Source organism: Corticium candelabrum, chromosome 7 (genome assembly GCF_963422355.1).
Source record: "Corticium candelabrum chromosome 7, ooCorCand1.1, whole genome shotgun sequence".
Classification (NCBI taxonomy): domain Eukaryota; kingdom Metazoa; phylum Porifera; class Homoscleromorpha; order Homosclerophorida; family Plakinidae; genus Corticium; species Corticium candelabrum.
In genome coordinates, this window is record NC_085091.1 from 2,063,708 (window position 1) to 2,087,802 (window position 24,095).

At 40.9% G+C, this 24,095-nt stretch overlaps 1 protein-coding gene and 1 long non-coding RNA gene across 16 annotated transcripts; one reads left to right on the forward strand and one right to left on the reverse strand.

Annotated features, from left to right (window-relative positions):
* Positions 1 to 804: 804 nt before the first annotated feature.
* Positions 805 to 12,852, reverse strand: LOC134182001 (uncharacterized). Of its 4 annotated transcripts, none has more exons than XM_062649311.1 (7): positions 12,717 to 12,852; positions 4,904 to 5,065; positions 4,697 to 4,846; positions 4,529 to 4,639; positions 4,330 to 4,452; positions 4,213 to 4,275; positions 805 to 1,845 (listed from the first exon to the last, which is right to left on the reverse strand). In XM_062649311.1, exons 1-7 carry the CDS (start codon positions 12,844 to 12,846, stop codon positions 1,049 to 1,051), a joined length of 1,536 nt encoding a protein of 511 aa, XP_062505295.1. In that variant the 5' UTR covers positions 12,847 to 12,852; the 3' UTR covers positions 805 to 1,048. The 4 variants fall into 4 exon arrangements, with proteins under 4 accessions (XP_062505295.1, XP_062505294.1, XP_062505297.1 ...); XM_062649310.1 differs by having other exon boundaries at positions 4,520 to 4,639; XM_062649313.1 differs by lacking the exon at positions 12,717 to 12,852 and adding an exon at positions 5,474 to 6,498 and having other exon boundaries at positions 806 to 1,845; positions 4,520 to 4,639.
* A 33-nt stretch (positions 12,853 to 12,885) lies between these two features.
* On the forward strand, positions 12,886 to 23,785 carry LOC134182003 (uncharacterized). 12 transcript variants are annotated; one of them, XR_009970241.1, is made up of 8 exons: positions 12,886 to 13,302; positions 13,352 to 13,448; positions 13,506 to 13,649; positions 13,719 to 13,965; positions 14,040 to 14,107; positions 14,188 to 14,271; positions 22,812 to 22,900; positions 23,383 to 23,785. It is a non-coding gene; the product is annotated as an uncharacterized LOC134182003 (long non-coding RNA). The 12 variants fall into 12 exon arrangements; XR_009970245.1 differs by having other exon boundaries at positions 12,886 to 13,128; positions 13,225 to 13,302; positions 13,352 to 13,649; XR_009970246.1 differs by lacking the exon at positions 13,352 to 13,448 and having other exon boundaries at positions 12,886 to 13,128; positions 13,225 to 13,302.
* The last annotated feature ends 310 nt before the right edge of the window (positions 23,786 to 24,095 follow it).

Below are 24,095 nucleotides of genomic sequence, written 5' to 3' on the forward strand. Positions count from 1 at the left end.
TGTGTCAGTGCAGTCGTGTCTATGTGAGGACAGGGATTCTAAAAAATTTTAGTACTAAGATTACTTTACATTTAGAAGTTACAGAAGAAATTTGTTTATACTTTTCATTGCAATATGGCAGAGGTGTTACTGTGATCAGCTCTTCCGTGGTTAAGCAATGCTTTACTACAAATTTTGTTTGGAAATGTGGGATGGAATTAACAGTAGCAACAAAACAAATGTTGCTCAGGTACTAGTCAGGAGGGAAACAGACTTTTATTTGATCCTAACAATATCCAGGGAAGCCCATTAGTGACAAAGTTACACAGGTGACGTCCGTAAAGCGTACATCTCAGGTAAAAGCAACCTCATATTGTGCGTGAATTTCTGTGTGGTGTATAGTATTATCACAACAAAGTGTTGCAACTACTATTTAATTAAGCCTTGAAACAGATAACTGTAGCTTTTATACTTCTCTCTGTCTGTATCCTGGACACCGTGGTCCTTTCATGCGAGGTTAGCAGGGGGGGATGTATCACTTGACCTTGTCACCGTAAAGCAAACAAAGCCTTCTCAAACAAGTTCCCTTTGCTGGAGGTTATGTTTTGGCGTTAGTTTGTCCATGGACAAGATTACTCAAACCATGGTGATGATCTTGGTGAAATTTGGCAGAAACAACTATTGATTAGTTTTATGAATTAAACGGGATCCGGGTGTCCTCTTGAGGGGTCGGCTCCACTTAAAACTTTTGTGACAAGAAAATTGAGATGACTCCCAATTTTGCTTCTGCACACCTGTACCATCTCGGTGCAATTATTGATATACACAAACATAGCATGTCGATCTGTAAGTTGAATTGTTCAGATGGCATGTGATAGCTATGCGTGTTAATTATATTGTCACTGTTAAAAAAACAATACAGAATGGCTATAAATCATTACTAAAGGAATCAAGAGTCCAATAGGATTATACCAACTAGTCTCGCTTAGCCAAAGATTTTCTGTAATTAACAGAACACAGCAGTTAGTCAAAAATTAGGTTGATGCACGATTTTCTGATTTCTAAATTATCACACATCAGTCTCTTGGTAGTTATGATCTAATGGAGAGGATGAAGACCTAGTTTGGTATTCTCTAGACGGACTTGTGTTTTCGTTTTGCCTAGTGAACACAACTGGTGCTAAGCTTGCCCCATCGGTTGTCTGCACTGGGGTTGCTACTGGAGGACCAGCTGGTAATGTCTCAGTTTCACTTTGAAACCTGTCCCCATTTTGAAACCTGTTCTCCAAATGTTTGGTCTTGTTCTCCAAACGGTTGGTCGTGTGCTCCAAATGGTTGGTCTTGTTCTCCAATCCTTGGAGCCTACCCTTGTTATCATTTTCTGTAATTTCTAGCTGACGCACACGTTCTTCTAACTTCTTATCTTCCTGCTGGGGCAATTCTTTTGATGTTTTATGTGTGTTTTGTCTTTCAGTTTTTGCTGTGGTTGTAGCAATGTCCTTTAATAATCTGTTACCATCACTACTACTGGCGGCACCTGTTGGTTGAACTACCCGTGTAGGACGAGATCGGAGCTGACCTATAATTGGGGCACCAGCTTCACGACTACGAGTATTGTCGCTGTAGGTATGTCGTTGGTCAGAGTTGCTTATATCTCTCTTGGAGTCTGATGAGCATTCTTCTTGCTCTTGCACATGGCTGCCACCAGTCGTGCTGATAGAATCTGCATCTTCACTCCAACTTTCCCTCCAACGACTGTTGTCAGGTTCTTCTGTTCTGTTACCTATTGAGAACAGTGGGTTGTCTTCATGACTGATCCTTTCTGGCTGTAGTGACATTTCAGTGGTGTTAGTGCTTCTGTTTGCTTCTATAGAACAAGGAATAATAAAACTTCTATCAAACACTGTCACATTACGACTAAACTACACTAAGTCTAGCAGTAGAGTGCTTAAAATAGCCACACTATCTTAATTAATTCTTGAATGGACTCTCTAATGGTAATTATAGAGTCTCTTCAAAGATTTGTTTGGTATCTTGTCATACTTATCAAAGTTCTTTACAAAACTTGCAACAGATATACAAGTGATGTTCTCATAATGATTAAAGCACCAGACAATGATCAAAATGTTGCTGAAAGTTCTTGGTTTTGGACAATTAGAAAAGATCGAATTCATTTAGTCTAGGGGTGTATTGGCATCTCGAGATGGAAATGAAATGGTACGTGTAGGTAAGTGGGTTTGTTCAACAACCAGCATACAACCATTAACACAAATGCAAATGTTTGGTGGAGATATTCCTATAGCAAAATTCAATTTTCAATGGACTGTAAATTACATCAGCACACAAGCCAAACATGTATCAAAGTGAACAAATGGTGATAAACAGCTGCATAGGAAGATGAAGATGATTTTCTGTAGGGGCGTCATCACATGACAGACCACACCTACCTAAACTTTATAAAATAGGAATAGGCATAGGAAAATGAGCTAGGAGGCTGTGGTCACGCCCAGCAAGTGTTGTAATTGCAAAAATTTTACAGATGCCGCTGTGGTTCCTACATCACTGATAAATCTATCTTTTATTATCACAGTTAGCTCACCGTATGGGCAAACTCCTGTGATCGACCGAGCAAGTGTGTTGAATTTATCATTGGGTTGAGAATATATTAAGTTCCTGCAACTAAGTTGACCTTTCTACTTTAGGTCTCGTGCAAACACCTAGATGTATTGCTCTAAACAGCTAGTACTCATTGACAGCTCGTTTGCTGGCATGGTTAGCAGCAACACAGAAACTTGACAAGTTTCAGCAACAGCTCAGTTGTTGTGTATGCTGCATGACATCATGCATATGATAAGTGATGAAACTGCATGAGCAATGAAGATGTTTTCATCAAAATCATTGCTAAAGAACGTGAGCCATGACATCATTATGGTCAAAATGCATGTGCAGACAGTGTGTTCCTCAAGCTTTTTTGATACATCCATTACCCTTCTCATCTAAAATTTGTTTTCCAATAGAAATCTAAAAAGGGTAGCACATCCATGGTGATGGCGCAAATCACTGGCTCCTAACAAAAGGGATAGTAATAACTATTATATAATAGTTTTATATCAGTTTGACAACGTGGTCTTTAGGGCTTGACTTTTTGAGAAATCGCTTAATAGATCCTGTTCACAGAAGAGTTATTGTAAGTTAGTTCAGCAAAAGTGCAACGACAGTCATAACATGTTCATCTGATAAAACTTTTAACATCCTTATTATACCATTAGGACTGTGGAATACTTTGTCACACTTTTGGAAATGAATACATGTACTTACAATGAAGTATAGCAAAGCTGGCTTGTTGCTCTACTGAGTTGTTCAAGATTTTGCAAAGGCAGAGCATGGTGTCATATGAAGGCACGGCAAAGCATCATCTGGGTCAAAAATGTTAGTATGGTTGTGTCAATTGCTTCTGATAAGAGAAGACAGAAACAGTTTTTGAAAGGCCAAATAACATCAGTCTGTGGCACAGGTGTATTTGGCTACGTGTATTTTTACAGCAAACCTTGCTAAAATTAGTACAAATTTAGGTACATTAAAATATTTATTTCGGTATTTATATCACTTATTAAATAATCAATATCAACAGTTGCAGCCCAAAATGTTTCTTGGGGCACAATTTGTGCCCCTCTAGCAAATTTGTCTAGTATCCGTGAAAAAGTTGGTCAAACAGAGGGAGTAACTGGTCCCACTATACAATGTAAGTAGACAAACAACAATGCTGGGTCAAAGGCCAAACCTTACGCAGTACTTTCTTTGTTTGAGGTAATGTGGATCTGCAATACCTAAATCGTCAGCAGATAATAAACTTCTTCTCCTGGGGGGGGGGGGGAGACGACTGGCTGGACACTCAAGCCTACACAGAACTAACAAACATTCCCAAATATTTGGTGTCTAAGTTCATGCGTCTGAAAGTACATGTCATGCTAATATTAAATGATGTCCCAATGTTTTGAAGCTACAGGACTGACTTTTCAAAGAACAGTAAAAAAGTGAGAAAATGAGACTAAAACAAATACATCCTCTATTAAAGAATTTTGTGGACCTATTTCAATCATTCGTTCCTATATTTATCAAATTTAATACAGTAGTTTTTCGAAAAAGTGCTGTAAGGGTTTGCTCTCATATTTTTATGCATCAATTTACTACTAGTGTACTATTAGTCTACATGTATTATATCAAACACCGGCACCTGTCTGTCTTCTTCGTAGGTAGGTCTGATCCGAATCAATTGTTTCAGTAAAACGTCTTTGTCCTTGAACACAATTATTGTTTACTCAAGAAATATGTTCTGAACCAATTTCAACACCTGTGCCGTCATAGGTAGGGTATTGTTGTACAGTTATGTGTTGTATATTCTGGACACCAAAAAAAAAATTTGTATGAGTTGTGTTTTTGTCACCCGCATCACTTGCTACAGCGTTTTCAGCACCTACAGTATTTCAAATCAATGATACCTAGGTCCTGGTGGTGAGTGCAAACTTTAAGAGTACCCGTACCTTCTTTACCTTGGTTTTCTTGAGTCCACAACAAATAGGATGAAAGAATGATGTAAATTCCAAAAGGAATCCCGCATCCCATGATGGCAACTGTGTCATAAACTGTACTCGTTTGAATGCCTACATATAGTATTGTTAATTATGGTACAGATGCTAGTCATTCTCAAATTTGCAGACCAAAGAAAATAGAAACAGGTTTGGCAAATAGAGTGATGAGATCAGAGAACCATAGAACTGTAGGTGCACAAAGTTGTGACATGCGGATGATTTTTAATTGTGCTGCCACTAATACAACTACTAGAATGTAGACTGCCACATTGATCCAATCTAAAAACCAATCTTTTAAATTAATTATATTAATACTTACAAACATTAATTAATTACCTGAAAAATTGGCTTCGTCTTTATTGCTATTCAATAGCATGATGTGGTTAATGTCCTTCCCATTTGTTTGAGACATCAAATGAGGGCCTCTGACAGCATTTAAAAGAATTGGAATAGCGAAGGAAAGCCTCGAGACTACATTCTTCCACGTTGCTTTCACTTCTGTACAAAATGAAACGCACCACATTAGCTAGGCCGCGTTCGATTGGGCTCTTCCAGAAGAGGCTCCGTGTACACGCCCCTTTTCCAACTTCTACAGTTTTGCCGCTATAGTTGGAAGAGTCAACTCTACCGACTCTGCTGCTAGTTGGAAGAGCATGCCCCTTTCCAACCTCTACCACGCCCCTCTTCCAACCTCTCCCAGCTCTGTGCTGGAAGAAGTTGGAAGAGGGGCGTGCTCTTCCAGATTCTTCTGGAAGAGCCCAATCGAACGGGCCCCTAGTTATAGCAGTATAGCCACGTGTCACTTATCCGACGTTCGCTTATCCGACACGCCGGTTATCGGACAGGTCAAACTTGTCATGTGGGGGATCACGGGGCTAGTCAGCTGCGTACGTGTACAGTACATACATTTACATCCACGTGCATGTCAGTCAGTTCTTTCGTAAAGCAAGTTTGAGAGTGAGTTCAAGCATTTCTTCTCGTTGTCTTCTACATTCATTTACATGTACATTCATTCCACATCTACATTCAGTATACCTAGTGTGGAAAAAATGCCGTATAATATGAACAATAGTTGAGTTCGTAATACCTTCTGTTATCCAACATTTTCACTTATCCAACAGGGGTCCAGGCGAATTTTTTTTGGACACCCTTTCGACTTAGCCGCTGGTAGTACGAGGCTAGCGGCGCGGCCTTTGATTCTTGGTAGTCAATGGACACGTTACAACTGTGATTTTGACATAAATGAAGTGGTCTTTTTGTGCATCTCTCGAGCAGTAACCTGCACCGTTTATTTAAAGGGCCCCAGTTTTGAACATCATCTGCTGAACGTTGTTTTCTCTGCGCAAATCGACTTCAAATAGATTGGACGGCAGGTAACGTGATTTATAAATTACTATGAATTGCCGTGAAACATTTATTATTATTATTATTATTATTATTATTAAAGTCTTTCTTGGGTGCATGTGCTACGTGCACATTAGTAACTGGATTGTGCGTCAATATTTGCACTGTTGCATCCACTTCATACATCAAATTGTGTACTATGTATTGCAAATTTATTTCGGAAATTCCTGTGTGCAATTGAATAATACGGAATTAATAATATGATACATGCATGCAATTAGAAAAGTGCAAAGTACTCAGGCAATTTAGTTAATAAAATTACGTTAACTATTCTTATTTAAGTTGATGGTATCACTCATTGATGGTATCACTCATTGTGTTGTTGACACTTGTAGGTATACCTGGGATGCCTTTTGCCAATTGGCATTTTATTTCAAACAACATACCATGGCATTGGTCATTACATGGTTGGTGACATGAATGACAGTATACTGTGGTGTGTGTGTGTGTGTGTGCGTGTTGTAGATATCAACAGTTATATTCGTTATTGTGCCAATACACAACAGACTTTTCCTATAGACATTAGAGATAACGTGAGGTAATTGTGTTCTGCTTCTTTGTGAAGTGATATTTTGACATTAAATTAACATGTACAAACCAAGAAGGATGACATCTGTCTATTTCGATGATTTAAACTACCCAGTATTGATGACAATTACATGATGTGTACTTGTCATTTTGTTGTTCTTTGTTTCTTCGTTTGTTGTAATATGTATCTACATACAGACTAGTCTCTCGTACCCAGACCTTAACCCCACCCTCAAGATTCCAGCAGGGAAACGGTTAGTGTTACGTACCCAGACCTTAACCATGCCCTCAAACCGCACAGGGGAGGGGGCAGACTGGGTTCAGAAGTGTAAGCCAGTGTATCTGTACATTGCTTCTGCACTCTTGTAAAGAACATTTGTTTTATGAGTTTCAGCTCATTCATAATTTAGTACACTTTCGAGCTAGTTTAGTAACTTGATTAAATCTTATGCATGTGTCACACCAGGAAAGTACAGTAGAGTACAAACTTTTACAGTCTTGTCTTATTATATAATGTTGGCTGGTGGACAACGATTCACACACTGCAAGTTGGATCTGTGGTTCGCTGGACATTCAAAGTTTGCAATCCATCGAAAGATTGCTTCTCCTGAGAAGTCCAAGTCACCATTCAGTCTTCGATTCTCTTACATCAGAAATGCAGAATATCTCTGTCATGTCCTTTCCCCAGATGATGTAGAAGAAACAACATCAAATGGGCTAGAAGACTACTAAGAATGGGCTAGATGTTTTACTAACTTTTTGCCTTTTTCGCTGTTACGTTGACTGTTGTGTTGTGTAATGCCTATATATATATAGCAGCGTAGATCTTTGTATTTTTCTACGTCACAGCTCATAGCTGTGCCAGTAAGGGCTACATTTGCACCCATGCAAGGCAGATGAATGAATAAACCACTGTCTGCATGTCTACATGTCTAATACTAATACATATTGAATTTTAATTGGTGTCCGGAAATTTTGTATATGGGTTTAGAGCACGCTTTGCAAAAATTTTTGAATAAATATTTTGAACATGACACTTCAACGCATGTGTCTCGCGATTGAAGTCTGTTGTGGCAGTAAAATTTGTTGCAGGTATGTATTGCCTGCAGCCATTGATTGTAGGCAACACTGTCAGGGCATTGGTTGGTGTCACTGAAACCTGGAAGAGAGATCAATAGCTCTCAGACAGACAGACAGATAGACAGATTGTTTTATTGATTTTAAACTTTAAAAGATACAACAAAAGCAAATTTTCAAATATAAAAAATAGACAGCACAGATGGACAGACAGATGGACGACAGACAGACAGACAGATAGACAGACAGAGTGCACTACTACTTTTACGACATTGTCATGTACCAAGGATAAACCACCTACCTAGATCAGTTGTTCCTTCTTGTCTTCAACCTGCTGCAGAGATCCATGATGAATTGACTAGAACTACACTTAACGATAATTTGAAGTTACAGTCAATTGATGACTGCAAATGGAGACATGCTACTCTAAAAATCAAGCATGGAGGTTTTGGATTGATATCAATGGAAGAATCATCAAGCATTGCCTTTGTAGCAAGTTGGGCTTACAGTATACCTCTCCGCTTCCCAAGCTTGCAAGAATCTGTTGATACTATTCACTCAACAGACCTAGAATTACTATCTCAATCATTGGCATATCACTTAATTAAACTCAGCTTTTTTGTCCTTACCTTTGTCTCCATCTTTGAATGACAATTTGGGAAATAAGCTCCAAATCTTTGTGATTAGTCTTTAAATCCTGTGAAGCTTTAACAACGAATTACTCAAGGAATTGACAAACTAAGGGCAGATTTGATCTTAGATGATGCAAAAGGTGCTAGAGATGCTGCCAGGTTACGATCTCTACAAGGAAGAGGAGCAGGAGCTTGGTTAGAATCAGTCCCTACTTCAGAAAAGTTCGCAATGAATAAGAATGAATTTCAGACAGCGGCTTTTCTGAGACTAGGACAACCGATGCCTTTCAATTCTTGTGTAATACACTGTAACTGTGGCAGGGAACTGGATGCTGATGGTTACCATCTGCTCACTTGTAAGCTTGGTGGAGGCCCTGTGTGGGAACACAATAATCTTGTGGCACAGTGCTGTCAGTGTCTCAGGGACTTGCAACTGCATCACAAAAAAGAACCTAAGAATCAATATATAGACACTGAAGACAGACCAGACATAATAGTGTATGATTCAGGAATAGGTGCCAATGTCGAACTCGATTTCTCTCTGGCACATTCATTCATTTAGTAGCGACACAGTGGTAAGAGCATCGAGAGAGGACAGATTTGCAGCTGCAAAAAGAGAGAAGAAAATAAATAAATAAATATTCAAATCAACAGCATCCAGGGTCATGCAAAGCTACCTTCATTCCATTGATTTTTGAACATTTTGGTTGTTAGGGAGAAAAGGCAGACAATTATTTGAACCAGCTGGCCAAGAGATTGAGAGATGTAGAAAGTGGATCAAGTGAAGCACAGTTAGTTTAGAGGACAATGGAGAAAGAGACTATCAATATGCCTTCAGAAGTCCAATTCCAATGTAATATTGAGAAGAATTGCAGAGAGAAATGAAGAATTGGACGACAATGAAAGAGACATTCAGAACATCATTCATAAGAGTTTTAGTAGTATTCGATCTGTATGTCTCAGTAGATGGACATTTAGCTTAGCAGTTATACCTATAGTGTTCTTGTAAAATTTTGCTTTTTGTGTTCAATAGCGACAGATAGACAGACAGACAGAAAAGACAAACAGACAGACAGACAGACAGATTGTACTACTTGGCAGCTCTTCTAGGGCTGCTGGACACTCGTGTAGTTAGTGTTGCTCTTTTTGTCGTAGCTATGATATATCAAATATATGTATTTTGACAGACAGATAGACAGACAAACAGACAATAAACAGTAGGACGGACAAACAGAATTTAAAGTAGGGCTTTGTGCTGGCCATATGTTGTCAACAGAATAATTTTGTGATTCCCAGACTGAATGACCTTGGCTCTATACACAAGTAAGTTATTATGCAGTATAATAGCAATCTTGGTGGTTTTCCTCAGTAACACGTAGCAGAAATGTTGCTCAAGAATTGGCAACCATTTCTAGTTCCATTGATAGTAATGAGAGAGTTGACTCTATCATACTGCACATTCTGTCCCACGCTAATAGCAACATCATTCCATTCTTCATGGTTTTGCCTTGTCCAAGCCACTCTTTTGTGTTGTCTACTCGTTGCCTTTGCCAGCACATACAAATAAGGTTAGGAATACAGAATCAAGTTACTAAACTAGCTCAAAAGTGTACTAAATTATGAATGAGCTGAAACTCATAAAACAATTGTTCTTTACAAGAGTGCAGAAGCAATGTACAGATACAGTGGTTTATACTTCTGAACCCAGTCTGTTCCCCCCTGTGGTTTGAGGGCGGGATTAATTAAGGTCTGGGTACGACACTAACCGTTTCCCTGCTGGAATCTTGAGGGCGGGGTTAAGGTCTGGCTATGAGAGACTATTTTGTATGTAGATACATATTACAACAAACGAAGAAACAAAGAACAACAATATGACAAGTACAGTGCCCCCACGCATAAATGCCCATCCGGGAGTGATGTCAGGAAAGTGCGCGTAATTCAAATGTTCTGTCATGTATATCGACGAAACTCGGTAACAACATTCAGCAACCGTAGCCGCATCTTGTTGTGAAAGAACTCAACAAACGGTTGCGTTTTACAGCGGGCCTCGCTCGAGGAAGCACATTTTCTTCGTATTGCACATTTGTCCGTTTTTACGCTACGGTGTTTCATTATTTAACTAGTTATTTTGCACAAAGGGACATGACATGATTATCTAGGTAATCATCGTGGCGATTTTTGAAACGTGCTTTCGTTTTTGAGATATTGAAGAGAAAGGCCCCTGAAGAGGGGTGCACATACGGTCGTAAATCTCTACAAAACGGTAACGGAATTTGGTGAAACGCAAGGATAACATAGCAGAGACGATTTCTAAAATATTCATCGTGGGGATTTCTGATTGATGCTTTTGACGCGAAGATATGACAACATGAATATGTGCAACATTCTGTATTACGCCATCCATAAATATTTTTCACTTACAGTAAAAAAAACAACCAAAAAGCTACACAGAACCTAAGATCTAAAACCTATACAAAACAACTAAGGATCGAAACGCCTGAAAAACAACAAGAGTGAGCATCATTCGGTCTTCTGTAGTGAGAGTGACAACCCAGTCGTCCAAACAGTCCTGAATGTCTTTATCTAAGATCTCCATGTCTGGTAAAAGTTTCCCGAGTTCACAAGAACTGGCAGAAACTTCGGAGAGGTCTTTCACGTAGTCAGACATCAGCGAAGGAGACGCTAACCCGTCATTCCCAAAATGGGGACCCTCCTTTTGGTCAACAGGAACACTCATTCGCTTCCGTTTAACCTCGTTCAAAACATTTCTTCTGTCTCTGAACAGCTGTTGCTCACTCCGACGCACGGCAAAGAAGACAGGTGCAAGAATATGGCGCGGTTGCTGTGCGACCGCATAGCGTTGCAACAGGAAAAGGCGGAGCTAAGTTTATCAACCAATCAGTAACAGGCAACGCCCCTATCGACAGCCAATCACCGCCTTGTATTACTAACTTTCTTCTAGAAGGTTCTGTGACATCTTAATTACATTACCAGAAAGCCCTCGCATCAAGGACCACGCGCATCTAATCAGCTATAGCGTACGACCTCGGGGGCCCGCGCTAGGCCGCGCCGAAGTTATGGGCGTTTATGCGTGGGGGCACTGTACACATCATGTAGTTGTCATCAATACTGGGTAGTTAAATCATCAAACAGACAGATGTCATCCTTCTTGGTACATGTTATGTTAATTTAATGTCAAAATATCACTTCACAAAGAAGGAGAACACAATTACTTCACATTATCTCTAATGTCTATAGGAAAACTCTGCTGTGTATTGACACAATAACGAATATAACTGTTGATATTTCCACACACACACACACACACACACACACACACACACACACACACACACGCAGACACACACACACGCGTGCACGCACACACACGCACAGACACACACGCACAGACACACACACACACACACACACACACACACACACACACACACACACATGGACAGACGCATGGACACACACACACACACACACACACACACACACACACACACACACCACACACACACACACACACACACACACACGACAGACGCAGACACATAGACACACGCACACCACAGTATACTGTCATTTATGTCACTGACCATATAATGACCAATGCCATGGTATGTTGTTTGAAATAAAATGCCAATTGGCTAAAGGCATCCCATACCTACAAGTGTCAACAACACAATGAGTGATACCATCAACTTAAATAAGAATAGTTAACGTAACTTCATTAACTAAATTTAATAAATATTGTGTACACACACACATATCCTATGCTCATTCAAAGTAGTGTTTATCTGTTATTAAATATTTGGAGTAGTAGTTTTGAAATAGAATTAAATTGCTGGAGTACTTTGCACTTTTCTAATTGCGTGCATGTACCCTATTATTAATTCCATATTATTCAATTGCACACAGGAAATAAATTTGCAATACATAGTGCACAATTTGATGTATGCAGTGGATGCAACAGTGCAAATATTGACGCACAATCAGTTACTAATGTGCGCGTACATGTACAGCACATGCACCCAAATTTAGAAATAATAAAAAATGTTTAACCGCAATTCATAGTAATTTATAAATCACGTCACCTGCCGTCCAATCTATTTGAAGTCGATTTGCGCAGAGAAAACAACGTTCAGCAGACGATGTTCAAAACTGGGGCCCCCTTTGAATAAACGGTGCAGGTTACTGCTCGAAAGATGCGCAAGAAGACAGCACTTCGTTTATGTCCAAATCACAGTTGTAACGTGTCCATTGACTACCAAGAATCAAGGCCGCGCCGCTAGACTAGCCCACTGTTTGCTCACGCGTCGCGTCAAATCTAGGAAGGCCGTTTCCGACGGGCTGTCACGTCGCGTCGCGTCGGAAACGGCCTTCTTTGACGCGACGCGACGCTAGGTGTATTGTGAACCAGGCGCGGGGTCCGGTGCCAAGGGAATCGGATACGTGACACACGACTGTAAATAGATAGAGATGGTGGCGATGGGACCTACCGGGATGGCGGACCGTGAACGGCAAAGCAACAGCAACGACAAAGAAGCTCCATTGGCAGAACATATTCGGTGATGTCCAACACTCCACTGCCGCTAAATGACCACTAATGTAGACTAGGACAACACCCATGCGATCACCATTGTTCCACCCCTCATCGCTGAAGAGTCGCCGCACGAAGTCCAAACCCATAGCCAAGGCACTCCACATTACGTCCGTTTCAACTATCAAGGCCGCGTAACTTAGTTGTTGCGCATGCTCAGTTAAAGAAGACCGGTTTTTGCTCGAGTGACGTGGATCGGCATTTGCTCACAGATACTGCAGAAAGCCTAGGCTGTCTTTTAGGGCATGACCACACAATCGGGTAGTGTCGCTATCTGAAGAAGATCTCTGGAAATCTCGAAGGCCTTTGTAGTATGTGAAACGACACATTTCTCGTCCTCCTGTTTTGCCGGGTTCTGCAAGTTTTGTGAGGACTTTCGCTGTAATCCAGTTATTTGTGCTTACTAGAATTCAGTTCGTGGGAGATCCTACCGATGTACGCCTCGCCGTAATGGAACAATCGAGACCCAAAGATGGCGGAGTCAGGTCTGTTTGTTTGTTTGTAATATATTCTTACTCACAGCGCACTCTACAGATCTCTACCGCTATCAGAGATGTCAATTGTAGTTTCTGCGTTTCGCTTTTTGACTATTGGCCGATGCTGTGTGACCTGTGGCATGACCATCTCTACTGTACAGTAGTACTAGTGATGCTAGTAATGGTGGGCTCTTGATGTGCTTCTTGTATAGCTGCTGGCACTAGGGACAGTCATGCAAGGGAGACTGATGCAAATGTTGAATGGCACACTGCTTGCACATTAAATGGTAGCATTGGAGTTCAACTGGGATATTGACAACTTTTTCACACACAGGGCACTTGAACAAGTCGAACAGGTACAAAACTGACTCAAATTGGATGAAATGGGGCAGTTGGATTGCTTGAATATATTCTTCTGAACATAGGGCTTCTGGTGCTACTGTTTCTATTTGTTGGATTAAGTCAGTCAATTTGATTGGTGACTGACCTGTGGGAACAAGCTGATTCTTTTCACTATTTGGGTGGTCGTCCTTCTTCTGTTGCTGACAACTGGAGCAGGTGTTGCCGTTTTCTGAGTGTGGCATCCACTCTCTGCAGAGAGGTACAATAATAGAGGCTTCTTGCCTCTTTGTAAATCAACGCGTTACTAGATGGCAGCAGACACAGAAATTGGTAGAATGCACAGAAACATTCTCTGCCCCAACATCTATCTTGTGCAACTGGAGAATCCTGTTTTTGTGGTCTAGACATTTGTACTGACATCCTCTCGATGGAACCTGGGGCCACATAACCTGCTGAAGCTCTCCTACGGAAAGTATGTGATGCGCCATATCCATAGACTAGACTGACAACACTTGTATACTGGTTAACTGTTTCTGTATACATCTTATGTAGTGTATGGAATAAGGAAAGGGCATGAGAGAGTGATGAGGTAAAGAACTGCTACACGTGTACCAAAGTGTACCATTCAAATTCAAGGTATGTAGAACCAGTGTTGGTACACCATTAGCAAGTTTTTGTGGCAAAGTTCATTTTACCATAGATATGATTTTACTTACAGCGCAAGTTGCTAGGCATAATTTCTCTAGGCACGTGACCTAGGCCATCTTGTCATATTTTAGTGCTCTAGCTAGTATAAAATGACCATGCTTCCGTTCTTGTGTCACCATAGCTTATTTGTCGGCGTTCCCTGTCTCTGATGTTGATTAGGTCGTCGCTCGTACAAACCTACAGTCGATCTTTTTCAGTTTTATTTATCAAACATAAACTGCGTCTTGTTTATATTTATTTATATTATCTTGTATAAAAAAATATAATCTGTACTACCCGACGTGACGCAACGCACGCGACGCGACGCTCAAGCGTTTGCATATTGTAAATCAGCTTTACACCGAAAATTAATGTACGCCGTAATAGCGGCAAAATTTAGATCGCGAACATTTATGAAATTAGAGTATTTGGTTTCGGCCACTTGCAGGGACTATTTGGTCGCGGGGACTATTTGGTTTCGCATTTATTGCGCCTCGAATCGGCACTCTCCAACTCTTACAGCTGTATGAGACGGACGCGAACGACGTGACGATGGCCATGATAATTTTCACGCGTCTCACAGACGTCTGGATGAGCCGAAATCGAGTGCGACCTGCTTCTTCGTTTGTATTTGGCTTCATATGAATAATTCCAGCGCCGGATCCAGGAATTTTTGAAAGAGGGGGTTCACCGTTAGCAGTTATTTATACTATAGCATTACTAATTTTCTCTTTTCTAATGAAATTACATGAAATTATTGAACCACGCCTATTGGAAAAGAGGGGGTTTCAACACCCTGAATCCCCCTCTGGATCCGGCCCTGGCAATACCGAAGTCATCAAGACATTGTCGATCGCAATTTTGCGTGTCTGACGTTCGTTTTGAGGCAAATCTTGGCTCCTCTGGTAGCGGGCGTGTCGAAAGTAGGCGCAGTGAGAATCTCTTGTGGGTTACAAGGTAAACAATCATGATTTGATCACGCAGCACACGTGTAGAGATGTGCCTAGAATGTTTTAGTGCGTAGAATGCTGCGGCTAGCTGCAGATTTATGCATCGATCCTGCATGGCATCGATTGATACCTAGCGACGTATGCGTACTGTCTGCGCTAGGAAGGCGATCTGCGTCTCTAGAATTGGTTGCGCACGACCAAAGACCGGTGATGACTTTCAGAACAGAAGAGAAAATAAGTAAATTTATGTAGTTCGAGAAACGATTAATTAAATGTATCTGATGTAAAGTCACCTAGTTGCACTTGGTCTCTCAGATGGGTATTGATGGTTGTTTGTTTGCGTTGTTGTACACTTTAAAACGATACGTTTTGTAGATTAGTGGAGCCTAGTGAAAATCTTGTTTTCTTGTATACATGCATCTTCTGTCTCTTTCTGCCATTTAGTCTGTCCGTTCCGGACTCAGTCTATCTTTTCTTTGAATGGTGACACAGCAAAATGTGCTGCAGTAGAACCAGGATATGCAGGCAAGAAAATGACGACAAGAACTGTACTAATACTCAATACTCGATTCTTGCTAATTTCTCACAACGGGAATTAATTGAACGGGATATAACTCTGAATAAGAATTATGTCTGGCTGCTAATTTTTTAGAACAGAGTAAAAATGCATGTGAACTCATACAACAACAGAAATTTGCATACAACGTTAAATTAATTAACTTTACGAGAATTCTGTCAGGGGCTGCTAGTTCTGTGAATTGACGCCACAATGGATTTCTTTTAGAGTTCAAAGTGCATTTGAGGAGCGCTTCATTTGTTTCTTGCTAGTTTTCTAGACTAAAGTCAGCTGTCACTAGCCAAAGCTAACGAGCGGCATACGGAATCGAAGTGTACATGGAATACTCGCTGCTAATTACTTAGAACATTTAATTAAATTGTAACTAAAATTTTAGACACACTAATTGAATGCACCCAGGCGAAGCCGGGCAATTTAGCTAGTTGTTCCACTAGACTGCTCCCGGGAGCCGATAATTTACGCAAGATGTAAACCAAGCAGCCAATGATCTCGTACGTTGTACAAAGACAAGCAGGCATTACACTTCAACACATAAACTGCGTCTCAGCTGTTTCTTGTCTAGCCCCATTTTGCATCGGATTCGGAAGCTCTTGAAGCCAAACTCATAGCGCAAACGACGCCCGGATCGTCTGACCAAAGACAAACCTCCCGTTCAAAAGCCGCGGATCAATGCAAATCTACCAGGCATGTGGAAATTGCCCGGCACACACTGCGCATTAATGAAGCATTTAGTGGCGTCAGTGGGCGGTCTGAAACAAGGATTGACTATCCGGGGAATGACGACCGCTGGGGACATTTCGAGAAAGCTAACGACAAGTGTGTTAGGTTCTCTAGCTACACATTTACATCTTGAAATAGCTTGCTGTTGAACTACAAAGCGCTTTATCAATCGTTTTAATTTCTTGTTGCACGTGACCCAGAAATGGGTGGAAACCAGACCATTATCGCACTATCGTGATAACATCCCCTTGGGGAGAGAAAGACACTGTCGTTCGAAAGTTTCCGTGGGTATATCTGCGCGTGCGCGTGAATTCGTGAGCGGGCACCTCTAGGTAGTCATGTGGCGAGCGTTAATTAATTCAGGAAAATAGCGTCACACCTAGCCTCGAAGTTTCCAACCATCTCCCAAAAGAAATGACTTTTCTTTTGGAAGAAATTTGGTAAACGGTCTGGAACTTCGAGGCACGTACGTCACGCCAATTTTTTGAGAGGCCACTTCACACACACATCCCGGATAAGTTAACTTGCACGTGCACGGTAGACCATACTCACGTGCACGCATGGCTAGTAGTTCGAAATGTGTTGTTATGCTGACAGATCGTGGGAATTGCGCTTTCTCTGCGAGCAGTTACGACACTGAGTAAACAACAGTGGCTAGTGAAAGGAGAGCCCCGATACGGCGAATTTTAGTTGCTACAAACGGTTTTCTTTGCAGAAATCGACTTTCTCGAGAAACAGTTGACTCCAGAAAAGCTTTACGTGATGCAGTTATCATACGAGACGGCAGAGGTTTGTACATTTTGCTAATTAATTGATATTAGTTCATTAGCTAATTATTAATTTATTAGAATAAAGTATTTAGTAACATTAAAGCACAATTTATGTATTTATGGTAGTATTTTTTGAACCTTAAATGTGATTTAATAAATAGTAATTTATGATTTATATGTGTGTGTATATATATGCAGTGTTCTAGCCAGGATATTTTGCCAACCGTCAATATGACGTCATCAAATGTAGTGACGTCATCAAATGTTTAATGTTGACATATTTGGTGATAACATCATATCTTTGCTTTACCTTTCCCTAGTTGTACACTACACAGAGTCTTACGCGTGTATATTAGTTACTGCATGATTGGTAGACTATTCAACATAATAGCTACTCCTGACTTGTCAAATAAACCTCATTGAACATAACCTTGTTGAACATAACACAGATAGACATATAATACACTAGATTATTACAATGACAAGTTGACTTAATTAATTAACTTAAAACTGGGATTGTGAGCTGAGTTTTACAAGAGTAAGTTGTGCATATATATTGGCTACTGTGCCGTCAAACTTAGTATAGGAAATGAATAGTATTTCGTGAATAGTACAGGGATACTACTACGCCTTCTGACCATCTAACCTTCTTTTGACCATAACTATCTAATACGCTGCGTTTCTAGTAGTCTAGCGTAATCATGTGTAAAATCCATACAAAAAGCTCTGAGAATTTGTAGCTGCAAGCGTGCTTTGTGAGAGATCACTATGTTTTATAACCATAATGATTTAGCGAATTGATACATCCAGTTGAGTAGTTATGCTGTAAAGAGATCTGCAAAGGTACCTACTAAACATGGGATTGAAGATAAACAGTAATTAGTGGAACACCTGCTGCAACAACAGTCTGCAACACCTGCTGAAACAACAAAGAGACCACGCCCCAATATTTTAGATGTCATGAGATTGTTTAGGAATGTGGGGACCATCAAGACCATTAGAGGTAAATGGCTTTAAGTCCACAATGGATCTTGAAGGAAGACATCCCACAGTACGTGTGGTAGGCTGTTAAGTTTTGTTCCCAACCATCAATAATTGCTGTTTTCCCCTCCCCAAACGTCCCTTCCTTGTCCCAACTGTCAAAATGACGGTACAGACGGTACTGGCGAGAACACTGATATGGTGTGTTGGTGTGTGTGTGTGTGTGTGTGTGTGTGTGTGTGTGTGTGTGTGTGTGTGTGTGTGTGTGTGTGTGTGTGTGTGTGTGTGTGTGTGTGTGTGTGTGTGTGTGTGTGTGTGTGTGTGTGTGTGTGTGTGTGTGTGTGTGTGTGTGTGTGTGTGTGTGTGTGTGTGTGTGTGTGTGTGTGTGTGTGTGTGTGTGTGTGTGTGTGTGTGTGTGTGTGTGTGTGTGTGTGTGTGTGTGTGTGTGTGTGTGTGTGTGTGTGTGTGTGTGTGTGTGTGTGTGTGTGTGTGTGTGTGTGTGTGTGTGTGTGTGTGTGTGTGTGTGTGTGTGTGTGTGTGTGTGTGTGTGTGTGTGTGTGTGTGTGTGTGTGTGTGTGTGTGTGTGTGTGTGTGTGTGTGTGTGTGTGTGTGTGTGTGTGTGTGTGTGTGTGTGTGTGTGTGTGTGTGTGTGTGTGTGTGTGTGTGTGTGTGTGTGTGTGTGTGTGTGTGTGTGTGTGTGTGTGTGTGTGTGTGTGTGTGTGTGTGTGTGTGTGTGTGTGTGTGTGTGTGTGTGTGTGTGTGTGTGTGTGTGTGTGTGTGTGTGTGTGTGTGTGTGTGTGTGTGTGTGTGTGTGTGTGTGTGTGTGTGTGTGTGTGTGTGTGTGTGTGTGTGTGTGTGTGTGTGTGTGTGTGTGTGTGTGTGTGTGTGTGTGTGTGTGTGTGTGTGTGTGTGTGTGTGTGTGTGTGTGTGTGTGTGTGTGTGTGTGTGTGTGTGTGTGTGTGTGTGTGTGTGTGTGTGTGTGTGTGTGTGTGTGTGTGTGTGTGTGTGTGTGTGTGTGTGTGTGTGTGTGTGTGTGTGTGTGTGTGTGTGTGTGTGTGTGTGTGTGTGTGTGTGTGTGTGTGTGTGTGTGTGTGTGTGTGTGTGTGTGTGTGTGTGTGTGTGTGTGTGTGTGTGTGTGTGTGTGTGTGTGTGTGTGTGTGTGTGTGTGTGTGTGTGTGTGTGTGTGTGTGTGTGTGTGTGTGTGTGTGTGTGTGTGTGTGTGTGTGTGTGTGTGTGTGTGTGTGTGTGTGTGTGTGTGTGTGTGTGTGTGTGTGTGTGTGTGTGTGTGTGTGTGTGTGTGTGTGTGTGTGTGTGTGTGTGTGTGTGTGTGTGTGTGTGTGTGTGTGTGTGTGTGTGTGTGTGTGTGTGTGTGTGTGTGTGTGTGTGTGTGTGTGTGTGTGTGTGTGTGTGTGTGTGTGTGTGTGTGTGTACTCTGCTGTACCGCAATTAATTTGTTTGCGTAAGAAATGTATGGCAAACAGGCAGGATTACAGGAAGTTGTTGATCTGGACAGTCTGTTGCCACAGAACACAGTTTTTCATTAGCCTAAAATACATAGAAGCAATCCATGATTCATTTTAACAATAAAATTAAAACACACGCAATGAAGATACCTGTTTCTCTAGTGGGTGCACAGTTTGCTGGACATAAAACAGGAATGACTTGTTCTGAACACTCATTCTGAACACTGTAACTACAATCTGTTCCTCTCTTTATATCAAGGAATATGAACAATCCAGGACATTTGTTGTTGTGAATTCAGTTAATATGTAGTGGAGCTAATATTTAGTGGTGGAAGTTTTGATTGATGTCTACAGTTAATGTTTAATAATAATTTATGTGGTGCTTTAATGTTACTAAATACTTTATTCTAATAAATTAATAATTAGTTAATTAACTAATATCAATTAATTAGCAAAATGTACAAACCTCTGCCGTCTTGTATAATAACTGCATCACGTAAAGCTTTTCTGGAGTCAATTGTTTCTCGAAAAAGTCGATTTCTGCAAAGAAAACCGTTTGTAACAACCAACATTCCCCGTATTGGGGCTCTCCTTTTACCAGCCACTGTTGCAATTGCTTACTCAGTGTAGTAACTGCTCGCAGAGAAAGCGCAATTCTCACGATCTGTCAGCATAACAAGACATTTCGAACTACTAGATCATGATCGAGCGTCAAGCGTGCACGTGAGAATGGTACCGTGCACGTGCAAGTTAACCGGGCTAGATAACCGGATGTGTGTGTAAAGTGGACCCCAAAAAAATTTATTACGTCGCTCACACCTAGCCTCGTGCCCAGGCCCTCTTGCGCAAGAGGGCCTGGGTACGAGGCTACGTTACACCCCGTAAAAATGTCGATGCATTTGTCACGTGTGCAGGCTTGTGACATCAAAGAGTAGCGCGCGAATTCTCGCACTTGATCTCCTCTCTGATACAGTACGTATTTCTACTGTATACTAATATATTACTTTATATACTATATATGTAGTATAGTATAGGTGACCTATTTCATCCTGACTTCTTGGACGGCCGTTCAGCTTTCTTTAACATTACAGTCCGTAACTCGTTACTTCCCCGGTTCATTGCTATTGCCGCCACTCACCCTGGACAAGCAGCAGATGCAGGGGAAAGAGAGAAGGATCTCAAACATGATGATGATGTTTTGCAGGCTGGATCACAATTTTTCCACTGGCTGTGGAAACTCTTGGATTGTGGTCTCCTCAAAGTTTGGAAACTTTGAAAGTTATTGCCAAGAGAGCTGCTTACCACCGCAACATTACTACCAGCCAGTCTGTGTGCCAGCTACACGAACAGTTATCTGTGTGTCTGTGGAAAGTTAACGCTCGTTTAGTTTTAGATCGTTTATGTTTAGATTGTGATGACTTAACTGGCTTGTCTTTTATTTAGTGGTCTAGACATCTATGTATAGTTGTACTTGAAGAAATAATATATGATTCTTGTATATATATATATATATATATATATATATATATATATATATATATATATATTTATATTTTACGCAGTGCATATATTTTTAAAAACTAACCCAAAACCAACCCAAACCCCACTCTACAAAAAGTCTAGAACGTCATCAGAGCAATCTACAGACAATCTCTCTAGAATTATCTTTGCATTATACAACCAGAGTTTAATAGAAAGCCGTTGGTGGAAATAGGATGTGGCCTGGCTCATTGTGAGATGACTGTGGAATGTTGTTCTTCTGCAGATTGATTTTAAAATCTGGAGACTAGACGGCGACCACAAGCCCAGACTTTCAACAACTAGTGGATAAAACACACCTCCATTCTCACTAACAATATCTTTATATGAGCTGTCTTTCTCTCTTTCTCCAGCTTCTGCAGCAACCCCTGCTGGACAAGCTGCCTTTACCATATATGTTGGTTGGAGAGAATTTCTTACTGTGATGTCAAAGTAAGTCAGTAGCCCTCTCTCAAAATCTGGATGGTATACATCTCCTGGTCTTGCATTTGAGTCACCACAAAGCCGTTGCTCTCGACGACAATTGGCATTATCAGATAATAGTGCTTCGAATATTACGTCAGCAAGAGCGTTGTGTCGTCTATTTCTCCAGTTTCCCTCTCCGCAACCCAGTAGATGGTCCCCATAACTGTCTAAAACCTGTCCACAAGAACAACGCTTTGAGCTTGGAGGAGGTGGGAAGAAAGGTATCCGTATATATATATATATATATATATATATATATATATATATATATATATATATATATATATATATATTACTTTATATACTAATAATATATCTAGTACTAATAATATATATTTAAATATATACTTAGTATACTAATCTAGACTACTTTACTTATTTCTACTGATCATGATATACTAAGGTTGGCGCAAGAGTCCAAGGCGAGAATTAACGGACGTATAAATTCGCAGGAGCTAACTACGGAAGCCGGTAGCGGCGGGTTGATATCAGTCCGCCGTTCTCGGCCGCATTGATATCAATAGAATACAAATTGTAGCGCGCGTTAGCACAATGGCCGCAATAAATTAAATAGAATACAAATTGTAGCGCGCGTTAGCACAATGGCCGCAATAAATTATCGATGCCCGTTAAATGGAATGGTATCTAACGCCAGGTATCCGGGACCTTGCTGCCACACGGGGCCGGAAATGCCATACGTTTTTTAGTTGCCGATATCGACCTGTAGATATTAACTGTGCGTTCGGTCAAGTTTGGTCGTGGTACGAGACTGCTGGTATGTCTGAAGCCTGGTTCACAATATGACGCCAACGCTGAGTTGAGCGTCAAACTTCAAAGAAACCGCCTCGACGTCGGCGGCATCCTTTGATGTTGACGCCGACGTCGACGCTGGAATAGGATTCATTTCTATTGTCGACGTCGACGTCGGCGTCGGCGTCAATATTGTGAACCAGGCTTGAGCGGTAGATCGCTTCTGTCGTTCTTCTCTTTCGGTTCTCTTGACACTAAACTTCATAATCTGCAGGTTCAGTATATACACGGTCAAGAAGATTTTGCACTTGCTTTGGGAGTAGCAATGTCATGATGAGACAAGAAAATTATCATCATGAAATGGTAACATAAGTTAATTTTATTTAGATTACGTTATATTATATTATATCAACTTATGTTATGTTGTTATGTTTAATTAATTAACATTATGTTACATTATTTTATATTAGTTTAAATTATATTATGTTATATCTCTAATATAAGGGAGATGTGTGTGTGTGTGTGTGTGTGTGTGTGTGTGTGTGTGTGTGTGTGTGTGTGTGTGTGTGTGTGTGTGTGTGTGTGTGTGTGTGTGTGTGTGTGTGTGTGTGTGTGTGTGTGTGTGTGTGTGTGTGTGTGTGTGTGTGTGTGTGTGTGTGTGTGTGTGTGTGTGTGTGTGTGTGTGTGTGTGTGTGTGTGTGTGTGTGTGTGTGTGTGTGTGTGTGTGTGTGTGTGTGTGTGTGTGTGTGTGTGTGTGTGTGTGTGTGTGTGTGTGTGTGTGTGTGTGTGTAGCAGCAGTAGTGTAGTAGTAGTGTACTTAGCACGAGTATTGCCTCATGTTACAGAAAGCAGGAGCAAGAGAAAAATGAAAATACGAAAATAGAAGACATCTTTTGGAACAGACATCGTTCACACCTCTTGTTTTCTCTTCTATGGGTGGAGCAAGCAAGTTGACAGCAACGTGCATAATGAAGCTGGCTTCCCTTCTGTCGGAGAACAACAATATGTCTTACAACACCACCATTTGCTGGATTCAATGTAGAGTGGCATTTGCTCTTCCATCATGTGTTTGCGTGGCTCCAGGTCTCACAAACGTTATTATATCAATTCTGATAATGTGCTCTCCATCTGTGCAGAGAGCCGCCTTTATCTCTAGATCATTATATACAAACTGTCTAGAACTATATGTTGGCGCTCTACTTTTGCTGTTATATGTACAATTGGTTTATTGTCAAATATACCATGTTGCTAAGTAGTAGTAGTAGTGTACATTCTGGCTCACTGAGTAATGCTTGATCAAAGAATGGACTACGCAGCACACCATTTTGATTCAATGAGGTGACCCTAACGAAGACGTTTATACAGACAGTCATGCAGTCAGTTGTGCACTCAGTCCACAGTCGTACAGTCAGTTGAACAATCAGTTAGTCAGTCGTGCAATCAGTCAATCAGGCAGGCAAACGATCAGTTACTGAACATCAATTTAATTAATAACAAACCACAGCTCTAAACTTTGCCTAGGCGAAGAAAGGGCTACTCAGCTAGTTATATTATATTA